Source organism: Carya illinoinensis, chromosome 13 (assembly GCF_018687715.1).
Source record: "Carya illinoinensis cultivar Pawnee chromosome 13, C.illinoinensisPawnee_v1, whole genome shotgun sequence".
In the NCBI taxonomy this organism is placed as follows: Eukaryota; Viridiplantae; Streptophyta; class Magnoliopsida; order Fagales; family Juglandaceae; genus Carya; species Carya illinoinensis.
In genome coordinates this window covers 34,732,056-34,742,964 of record NC_056764.1, presented here as the reverse complement: position 1 = coordinate 34,742,964, position 10,909 = coordinate 34,732,056, and the positions used below count along the sequence as shown (strand labels likewise).

Below are 10,909 nucleotides of genomic sequence, written 5' to 3'. Positions count from 1 at the left end.
CTATATATTCATAGTGGAAAGGATCATTCTTAAATTGATATTTTGTACCTTTTCCTTCAATGAAAGCTTGAAAAAAAAATAAAGAAAAAGAAAAAAAAAGGGTACAATACAAAATAAATCTGGACATATCTTACAGAATAGGCCATCAACCCACGTCATACAAATTCACTAACGTTTCAAAAGAATATTAGTCCCGTTTGGTTTTAGAGATGATCTCAATTTATTTAATCTCATTTTATCTAATTATTATAAATTTTTTAAAAGTTTCACACAAAATATAATAAATAATTCAACTTTTATAAATTTCAAAATAACAATAATATTTTATTTAATTTTTAACTTTTATCTCAACTCATCTCATCTTAATTCACTATTCAAACCTCACCTAAATCTGTTTTTAAAAAAGCATTATATCTTTTCTTTTGGTTGATGAAGAGAATCCTCTCCATTAGGGCATTAGTAGTGAACGAGCCACTCTTTAGTCAAAATTTGACTTGAAAGTATACTTTTTTTTTCACTTTAGCTAGTCACTTTTTATAGACATAAAATGACAACCCTCTCTAAATTTATCCTCATTTCATTAAAATATTCATATTTAATCTTCATTTCTACTTTTTTTTCATTCTCATGGTAATTAGAATATGTATTTCCTATTTATTCTCATGATAATTTATTCCCTATTAAAATTATCAAAATTCACACATTAGACTCTTCAAAATAGCACATTATGTTTATATTACGGTTAAGATGAATAAGTGAGAAAAAAATAAAACGAAACAGGAAACTCCAACGAAAATTAGAGCTACCAAGTGAGAAAAAAATAAAAAATATATAAAAGTTAAGCGAATATTAGAGAAGAAGTTGGGGAAAAAGTTTTTAGATGCTGATTTACCAGGTACTTTAAGTTTGTATTTGGATAAGAAATCGAAATGATGACCTTTTCTGTTCTATTGTTAAGTGCAGGAAGAGATGAAGCCGTGCGAAATAAAAAATCTGATGCAAACATTGATGCATACGTTGATGGTAGAGCTTAAAAATTAAATAATGATATAAAAATAAATAGCCAACTAGTTTCACTAACTATATTTGGTCAGCCGAAATAAAAATAGGGAAATTTAGTGTTCACTTACCTAGTTTCCTATGGGTGTGTATATTTTATTATTATTATTTATTTTTTGATATAGGAGTGAAAGATTTCAAATTCAAAATTTTCATTAAAAGAACCGAGTGATATATTATCATACCATTAAGCTTTTAGCTGTGTGTTTTGAACCAATTAGCTTTTAGCTAAATTTTATCTATAACTAACTCAATACAAGTGCTCTTACAGTCCAATGCTTACCTGAGGTTTCCACAATGACAAGCTGAGACCACAAAAGCAGATAACATGGAGTGGTCCAAACTCTAAGCTCGTGTGCAAGTTTGGTGCAAGAGGTCCAGCGCTGAAGTCATTCTCTGCGAAAGAAGGGTCAAGTTTTTAAATGATCGAAATGATTTTCGGTTGACTAATTTTTATTGATGTCCCCGAACACGGAATTATTTACGGAAAATGTTACTGTAAAGCAAATAGACCCTTTAAAAAAAAAAAAAAAAAAAACACTTTTAATAATGTTTCGAAATCGAAGAGTAATCATAGGGCAAAAATGAATCGGAGAACGAGTCAACGCCCACCATAGCCCTTCGACTCTTCCCCTCCTCCCCCTCCTTCATACCACTAACTTACATAACGAACCACTAGTACTATATTAGCGAGCCATCCACCAATTATTCTTCAGATCTGGCTACCTACCAGTCTCGCAAACCATGAATGATTATTCCGTTGTCTCGTTAACAAGCTCAATTCGATGCCTGAAAGAGTGATGAATATTCTGCTTTGCTTTGTATTATTTTGAAAGGTCTAAGTCTCGCTAGCTTTAGGGCTTGGGCTTTCACACAAGTAAAAATATCTATTTTCTTCTGTTCCCTCTTTCTTCGGGCTAGGGATACAGTTTAGAATGGAAGGGAATTCGGGTGGTGGTGGGATAATTGCAGGAGGGATAGGGAATGACGTGGAGCTGCTCTGTAAAACGTTGCAGGTGGAGCACAAGCTGTTCTACTTCGATCTCAAGGAAAACCCTCGGGGCCGCTATCTCAAGATCTCGGAGAAGACGTCGGCCACGAGGTCCACCATCATCGTTCCCTTCTCCGGCATTTCCTGGTTCTTGGATCTCTTCAATTACTATGTCAATTCAGATGACCAAGAAGTTTTCAGCAAGGAATTGCAGCTCGACACCAAGGCATTCTTTCTTTCTCTGCCCATGCCCTTTATTTGATTCCTTTTGTCATCCATTATCTTTACTGCTGACTAGTCTTTTTTGTTTAATTCCAGGTGTTTTACTTCGACATTGGTGAAAATCGGAGGGGCCGCTTCTTGAAGGTACTCATTCTTTCCTCCCTGCGTCCTCTTCACTATTCATCATATATTTTTTCTTGCTCTCTGTTGTCTTTTATACATGACAAGTTGTTCTATAATTTCTTTTGCATTTCATTTTGATATGATTCTACTGCGTGATACACATACATTGCCCCCACATCAGCATTTGCTTTGAACTAATTGGGGTATCACTAGCCTTGTGAGATGGTTTCGACTGCTTTCCCTTTCTTTCCATGTCAATCTAACGAGATCGTGATCTCTTGGTATATTTTATTAGCCATTTTGATCGCTTTAATTTCTACATCGTTTTTTCTTTATCAGAAATAAAAGAAAATCATGGAGTTCTCTATTGCTTCCTCGAAGTTTGAATTTTGGTTGTTCGGTCCAGCTTGAATCTTAACTCTTAACAAACACATTTTTTTAATAGACTCCTTGCACTCACGCCTGTCCCAATTCTACTTCACATTGAAGGTTTTTCAGTTAGATTTTTTTCTTCCCAAATCATGTGCAAATTCAGAAAACACATACAGATTTGATTAAGTGTGTTTTGTTGGGCTAATGCTATCCTTCCTCCTCCCCTCCCCCTTCTCTTTTTTCTCTTCTCTTATTTTCTTTATCTTTTTATAGTTTTTGTTTTTGTATAAGTATCTATTTATGATGATCAAATGGATATTCTTACATTTACTGGAGATGTTATGGATGTGCTTACTTTTATTGAGGGTTGTATCGAGAAGGTGCCAAACTATGAAAATTACAGTCATTTTTAGCGAGAGGCATGCTTAGCAATTGTGTCCTAGGTTTGCCCTCACCCCCCTCTTCCCCAAACACTTGTACACCTTTTTATTGCCTATCTGAGTTCTGTTGGGGCAATGACTTGAAAAGTCAGGATGATGAGGGTTACCTAAGTACTTTATTTCTAGAAAGGACAAAATTGGCAGTTTTTTTTGTCGCTGCTATTATCAGTTCAAAGTTTATGCAGGTCACAACCAATGTCAAATTAGATGCAATGTATATGATGTGTGCTAAATTTTGTGATCCATTTCTATTTGTTAGTTGCATGTGTTACAATGATATGCTGAAATGACAGAAATATATGTTATGAATTCATCCCTATACTCAGATCAGGTAATAAAAGAGTTCGGTGGAGTGGGGTGAAGGAGGTGGATTATGAACTTGTATCTCAAGCTGCCATTTTGTGATGAACAATAAATGGACTGCCAGACATTAGTAATAGGAGCTATTATATACATGTAGCCAGAACATATGATGACTTAACAACTGCAACATATAGTTGTTAAGTGGATACGCATTATAACTCTCATACTTGGCATTAAGATTTTCGTTAGATTTCTGCCTGTATTTCATTTCATCTCCGACTACAACATATGTGAAACCTTTTTTTTTTCTTTTTTTTTTATCGGGGGGTGGGGGTGGTTTGGGGGAGGGTAGGAGCAGAGGCATTATAAGCACCACCGGGATTAGTCGGGATGCTGTTCCTGGACACCCGGTGCCAGTTAAAAAAAAAAAAAAAAAAAAAAGGAGCAGAGGCATTATAAGTTTTCTTAACTGCTCCTGAAAGTAAAGCAAATTTAAAAGCTTAAGCTACAACATGGCTGAGCCACCTCCGCTCCTAGTCCTATATGTGTTATGGGAGGTCATTCAGTACTTGAAATATGAGTATACATAAGGCAATTATGGCTTGCCTGTTCTCGGTCCATTATATACAAGTTTTAAAGCCCACTTTTTATAATCCAAGTAACTTGATAGTTGAAGAGTTGACATCTATCTGTTTTAAGTAGAGTAGCACTCTTACGTACTTTTGCCTCCCTGGGTTGGGAGGAGGGCCTTGGAGCCTCTTTGGTAGATTGCTCAGTACAAAGAAGTGATGACTCGATGCAATTCCTTGAATTATGCAAGTTCCTTCTCTATTCAGTTTGTGGGAAGTTTAAGAATGTTGGCTTGGTGGCTATGGTTGAGGGTGATGCTAACCAAACACAGCTTCCTACAGAAACAAGGCTTAAATGTATATGTACCATCTACACATATACTTAATCACTCTTTTATGTATCCCTCTGTGATATGTAACGCTTCCTATGCATATTCTGGAACTCGCATCACCCTTAGCATGTCCCACATAAGCATGATTCCAATCAGGCAGATGTTGACATGGAAAGTTCTCAAGTGTTGCTGATGCCCTTTATTACTATCAGTGGCTCCCTGTGGTCCTGAGCACAAAATAAAGTATCCTAGGGAACCAAAAGCACCCCTGTTAGCTTGCTCGCTCTTTCAAACTGCCTCACTCTTCCCTTGATCTATACACTGAGCCATCTCCAGTTTGCTTCTCTTTCAAATCCTAAGGACTGGAACAACCTTCTGTAGACAAGTTTGTCTCAGAGCACTAAACCTCTGATTTTTATTTTTTTTTATTTTTTCATGCATTGATGAAAGTATTGAGAACCTTACTACCAAACCACTACCCTCTTTGTGAAGCAACATTCGACCACTTGAACTTTTGTTTCCCACCTGACTTTTGGATGGTAAGACCTCAATGGTCATCAAGTGTCCCCACCTAAAAAATAAACTTTCTTCTAGCTTGGAACTTTTTCATGCAGATGTTCTCTCAGTTTTTCCCTTCCAAAATGTTACTTTTCTTTCTCTTATCTGTTTTCTGAGATACTAATTGTTCAAATGTTGTTGTGCATGAAGTCTAAAAGTCATTGACAGGAGAAGGAAGTTTTAAGCTAGACTTATATTTTCGTTTGCAAAGAAAAAGTTTCTAATAAATCTATTTATGCAGGTATCAGAAGCTTCTGTTAGTAGAAATCGCAGTACAATCATTGTTCCAGCAGGAAACACTCGGGATGAAGGGTGGGCAGCATTTAGGAACATTTTGGCGGAGATCAATGAAGCATCAAGGCTTTTCATATTGCCCAATCAGGTCCCTGTTTTTCATGCATACGCGCTCCTGTTTTCCCACTGAAAATATTTCCCACTTCTAAAACTGTCTCACCTTCTTCTTTTTTTCACTCCACCTGTTTGTTGCATGCTTACAGCCCAGTTCTGAACCCTCAGAACGTCTTGTTGGGCTTTCAGATGATGTAGGTGCTGGCTTCATTTCTGGCCACAATAGTCAACCTGCCACGAGTTCTGAATTGAATGTGGATAGGTCTGTTGAATTGGAGGCACAGGATGAAATTGGTATTATGGCAGTTTCAAAAGTAATCAGAGCCGATCAGAAAAGATTCTTCTTTGATCTCGGGAGCAATAATAGGGGCCATTTCCTAAGGATATCTGAGGTGCACCTATAGAAAACTTACCTTTGAAATCATCCTATGGGGGATTTGTTTATCTAATTTCTTGTCGAAGTTTTATTATATAAAGTTGTATTTTATCTTGACAGTGTATGGATATTGCAGGTTGCAGGTTCTGATCGATCTTCCATCATTCTTCCACTGTCAGGATTGAAGCAGTTCCATGAAATAGTTGGTCACTTTGTGGAGATAACCAAAGACCGAATTGAAGGGATGACAGGCGCAAATGTGCGGACAGTGGATCCCCCTCAAAGATGAATGCTAGCTTGGGGTTTGGTGATAAAACAGAACAGCTCATTTTGTCGAGGTTTTTTTAGAGCAACAAGTAGGCGTTCGTCAGGGATCTGATGCTGCTCTCAGTTGTGATCGCTATTCTTCTTTTTGTTCTCTCATTCAGGTCTGAAATAATTCGATTTCTGTTTGATCAACAGAAAGTTCGGAGATGCTTGGCAAGCTTACTTTGGAATTGGGAATAACAAGAAAAAACAAAAAAGTAGAAACTTGTAATTGTCAATTTGACAGTGTGGCACCCACGTTACGTTTGTAATAATGGTCGTTCAAGATGTGTGCTTGTTTTTGTTTTTTTTTTTTTTTTTGGGGGGGAGGGGGGGAGGGTTTACTGTACAAGACTCGAGCTCACTTCCAGCTTCCTAGCTTGTAATGCAGGCTGACAATTGCACTTTTGGTTTAACCATAGCTAATTGCAGATTGCAAGTACGACTGTTAAAAAAACCAGATCGACCGGTTTTGCATAGTTCAGTCTGGTTTTTAGCTTGTTGCAGTTCACATTTATTTATTTATTCTTTTATTTTTGGTTCGTTCCTGGAAGTCTTTCACCTCGGACCGAACCTAACCAAGACCTGCATACATACCCCGTACAGGACGAACTGACCAAAATCACGGATAATTAGTTTCTTTTTTCAATATACCATGCACGTTATACAACTGATACTTGGGCTTTGGATTCGGTAATTGACATTTGGGATAGAAAATTATAAATTAGGGCAACAAAACCAAGTGGTCGAAATAAAAAAGACCAAACCGAATCATTTTGGCAAAACCAAGCTGAAAGCTAACTATAGATTGAACCTGACTACATTGAATCATACCGATCGGCTTCAAAGCCCACAAATATAGAACTGATCAATTCGGCTGTCTCAAGAATTGCTCAAAAAATGTCCAAATGCCAACTGAGGGATTTTATAAGGTTTATTGGGATGCTGCAACAAAGCTGGTTGAGGGAAGGATAGGCATTGGTGTGATTGCTAGGGACTTCCAAGAGTAGGTTATTGGTACTTTACAAGCTCCCAAATTAATGAATGAAGACTCATTCACAGCTAAGGCCTACGGTTTTCTGTTGGCTGCTGTTTTTGGCACTTCGTCGGATCTCGATTCTTCAGTAGAGGCTTCGAGAGGCTGCCATGGGCTGGGGGCTGGAGGCTTTGAGAGGGGGGCTGTGACGGGCTGGAGGCTTCGTGAGGGGGGTTGCGACGGGCTGGAGGTAGTGAGGGGGCCTGCAATGATGGATCAAGAGATAAGGGGGGCTGAAGGCTTCGAGTAGGGGTGTAACCGGTCCGGTTTGGTCCGGTTTTAGACAAAATCTAGGACCGAACCGGTAGGCACCGGTTTTACATTTTGCAAAACCGATTACGCACCAATTACCCTCCTAAACCGGTATTCCGGTTTTACCGGTTCAGTCCGGTTTTCCAGTTTTAATAAAATATATATTTATTATAAAAAAATCTGTTTATAAAAAAAAAAAAAAAAAAAACTGCTATGTCAAAAAATTCTACTTAAAAAAAAAACTACTATATAAAAAGACTGCTATGCAAAAAAAAAAAATGATATGTAAAAAATTTATGCTATTAGTATAGCTTTAGTATGGCTTTATATAAATTATATGCTAATATATATAATTTATATTTATCTACTAATGTCTTATGTACTTATCAAAAAAAATATAAAGAGTTTTAAGTGTATTAGGCCATTAAAATTTAGTAATAATATTTGAGTGATTTTCTTTCTTTTTAGGTTCTTACTTCTTATAAATCTATGATAAAATGTTATTAATAAATAATATATAGTTATAATATTATATATTTAAAGCATATGATCAATTAAATTTTCATGTTTGAGATTAAATTTTTATTTTATAAATTAAAATAACACTATCTTATATATAATTATAATTTATATTATTATATATTATATATAAAAAATTATATATAATATAAAATATATAACATATAACATTAAATAAATAAAAAAATATATACATATTAAATAGTACCGGTCCGGTCCGGGCCGGGCCGGTCTAAAAATGGCCGGAACTGAAACCGGACCGGTTCCGGCTGGTTTTTCATTTTATGAAACCAGTTCGAACCGGACCGGTTCAAAACCGGTCCAGGCCGGTCCGGTTTTCCGGTTAAAATTTACACCCCTAACTTCGAGGGGCTGGACGCTGGATCAAGAGATGAGGGATTTGAGCAAAGTAGATGAGGGTTTGCATCGGGCTATCTCCTCCCATGTAGTCCAATATGTTTTTCATGGACCACCTACGTGGCGATCAGTTATTAGTGGGCTGTTTTTTATCACATCACAGACGGACCGATTCTAAATTTTTCTCATATATATATATAATAATATATAATATAAAGGTTGGCTAAGATCAGGTACACAAACAAAAACTTGCTATATGATAAAGAAATGAGTGGAAAAACATTAACTAAGAGAACATGTTACATACAAAATACAAGTTTTTGGAAGACAACACCATTTGAATGGAAGATAGAGTCTTGCCAACTTTGGCCGAAAAGCTTGACCCAGCTCTAAAGGTGAAAATCATATTGTTTCAGAGTCTTACAAATAATGACTTCTATATTTTTGAAATATGCAAACGTGCTAGCAGAGTTTTCCAAAAGAAAAAAAAGAGAGAAATATCAAACCAGATCCAAATGTACCACGAGCTGACCGAGCTTCGATGGAGTGGAGGTGGTGCAACACCAGTCGTTGGAGTGTGAACTCTGGAGAGTGGAGACAAAGTTACAGAGATCAAAAAATGAACTTAAATATAGGGATTAAATCTAAGTTCACAAGGCAGTGGAAGAAACCGAAGAAGTAGAAATGGAGGGGGATATACAAAAATGCTATGCATTTCAAAATATTTACAACAATGCCATGCCTTAAATTTTCGGACCAGAATGGGCATTCCGGTAAGAATATCGGAATCTAGCTAGAATGGACCAAAACACCCGATATTCTACCTGCAACGAAACACTCACCTACACCTGACCATTTATTGCTCCGGCACAACAATTCGATCGTTTCGACTGGAATGAAATGGAATCCAAAACTTATCGTGGACTCGATAACATTAGGTTTTGGATTATGAAAGTTAAATAAAATATTATTAAAATATTATTTTTAATATTATTTTTATTTTAAAATTTGAAAAAGATAAATTATTTATTATATTTGATGTGAGAGTTTAGAAAAATTGTAATCGATAGAATGGTTTGTATAATCAAAGAAGGTCTAAATGTAGCTAGTGGGGAATGCGGGCTCCAACATTTAAAAAAAAAAAAAAAAAGTAGAGTTTACGTGCTATATCTATCTCTTCAAACTATAAAAAATATAAATAACAGAAATTATAAGAAAGAGCAAGGTGAGAAAAGGGCTGCCATAATTGAAAATAAAAAGGTTATAACAATCTGTAAAACGAGATTATGACAATGTAACATTGCTTCCAAAGTCCAAACACCCAGCATGCAAAGCGATATCGTGATCAGCAACTCTTCCCAGGCATACTTAGATCGGAGATTTGACTTTGCTGTGAGAATCTAAAGAAAGCGCCTGATTGGCCAAACTGCTGGAACACTCGTTGGCTCCACTGCAACCGGCTTCATAACACAGTATCCAGTCCTTGAACAGGAAGCCATCCTCCCTCTCTTGATTCCATTACAACAGTTATCCATAGCAAGTCTTCTCTCCACTTCATGCCTCTCTGCTCTCCTCCTGAGATTCTGCTTTTTTATGATAGAGCTCAACTTTTGTTTACCATATTTGCCGCTTAATGGCACTGGCATGGCCTCTAGACCCATCAACTTAGCCACCACTCCAGGTTGGCACCATACCACACTCTCTCCTGCTAGAGTTTGGGGCAAAGTCCAATTTCTTCCTAACTTGGAATCAAAATCAGTTTCCGAGAATCTTCCTCTGAGTGCATGGTCGCCGGAGCTGATTGATTTTCTTTCCGCCTTTTCAATATTACCACTCATGTTTCTGAAAGAAGACCGATACATGGCATCCTTTCCATCGAGAGAAAAGCGAGGGTATTGATTCAATGCGTTCCTAGCAGACCTCAAGATGTCAGAGTTGTTGACACATGACATCCTACCCTGAATTCGGGTACGGTCATTAAGCTTAGCTTTTCTAGCAACCTCCTCTTCTAATTCCAACTGCAATATCATCTCCTCCAATGTTGTGCTTTGTCCCGAATTAGAATTGTGCGAATTATAAGGGGAGGCAACGGGAAACGGGGTGACCATGCTGGTGGAGTCGCCATGGTTGGTTTTATTTTGCTGGTTAAGGGTAGAGGTTGAGCCATCATCATTGCAAAAAGTTCTGATGCCCTTCTTCATCTTGGCTCCCAGAGAGTTTTTTAGGAGAAAGAAGGACGGGTCCTTCATTGGTTGGTTGGGTGCATGTAGAAGTTTTGATGGGCAATGGGTAGGGCTTCGGTACTTGGCGGTTGGACGTAATAATTTCCCCAAAAGAAGAGGCGTTGAACTAATTATAATAATTAAGACGTGAATGGAGTGAATGCATGGGAGCGGTGTGGTTTTTAATTTAATAGCACTCACATGGACGAGACAGCCTTCACAAGTTTTTAACGAATCTGTAGAAAGCTCTTTAGATCTATACAGTGACTCGTGATTTCATTAATTTTCATTTTCACTCAAGTTGGTTGAAAGATATGAAGATGAGTTTACTCTCAACTCCCTGACCTCTTTTATGCATATTTGATTAGAATACCACTTTGATTAGGAGGTTTTATATTGTTTATTTTATTTGGCTTAATTTTTCTTATAAATAGGCCATCTCTTACTGTACATAATATTCATCCTTCATGAATAGAAGTCTCACTTAAATTCTATTTTACTTATTTTTTGACATGGTATCAGAG

At 36.9% G+C, this 10,909-nt stretch overlaps 2 protein-coding genes across 2 annotated transcripts; one reads left to right on the top strand and one right to left on the bottom strand.

The window, feature by feature from the left end:
* The first annotated feature begins 1,615 nt into the window (after positions 1 to 1,615).
* On the top strand, positions 1,616 to 6,483 carry LOC122292600 (transcription factor Pur-alpha 1). The gene is made up of 5 exons (XM_043101030.1): positions 1,616 to 2,276; positions 2,369 to 2,416; positions 5,211 to 5,351; positions 5,467 to 5,709; positions 5,830 to 6,483. The coding sequence occupies exons 1-5, from the start codon at positions 1,995 to 1,997 to the stop codon at positions 5,980 to 5,982; spliced, it is 867 nt and encodes a 288-aa protein (XP_042956964.1). The 5' UTR covers positions 1,616 to 1,994; the 3' UTR covers positions 5,983 to 6,483.
* Positions 6,484 to 9,389: 2,906 nt separating this feature from the next.
* On the bottom strand, positions 9,390 to 10,486 carry LOC122292404. The gene has a single exon (XM_043100744.1). It carries the CDS (start codon positions 10,410 to 10,412, stop codon positions 9,564 to 9,566), a length of 849 nt encoding a protein of 282 aa, XP_042956678.1. The 5' UTR covers positions 10,413 to 10,486; the 3' UTR covers positions 9,390 to 9,563.
* Positions 10,487 to 10,909: the final 423 nt, after the last annotated feature.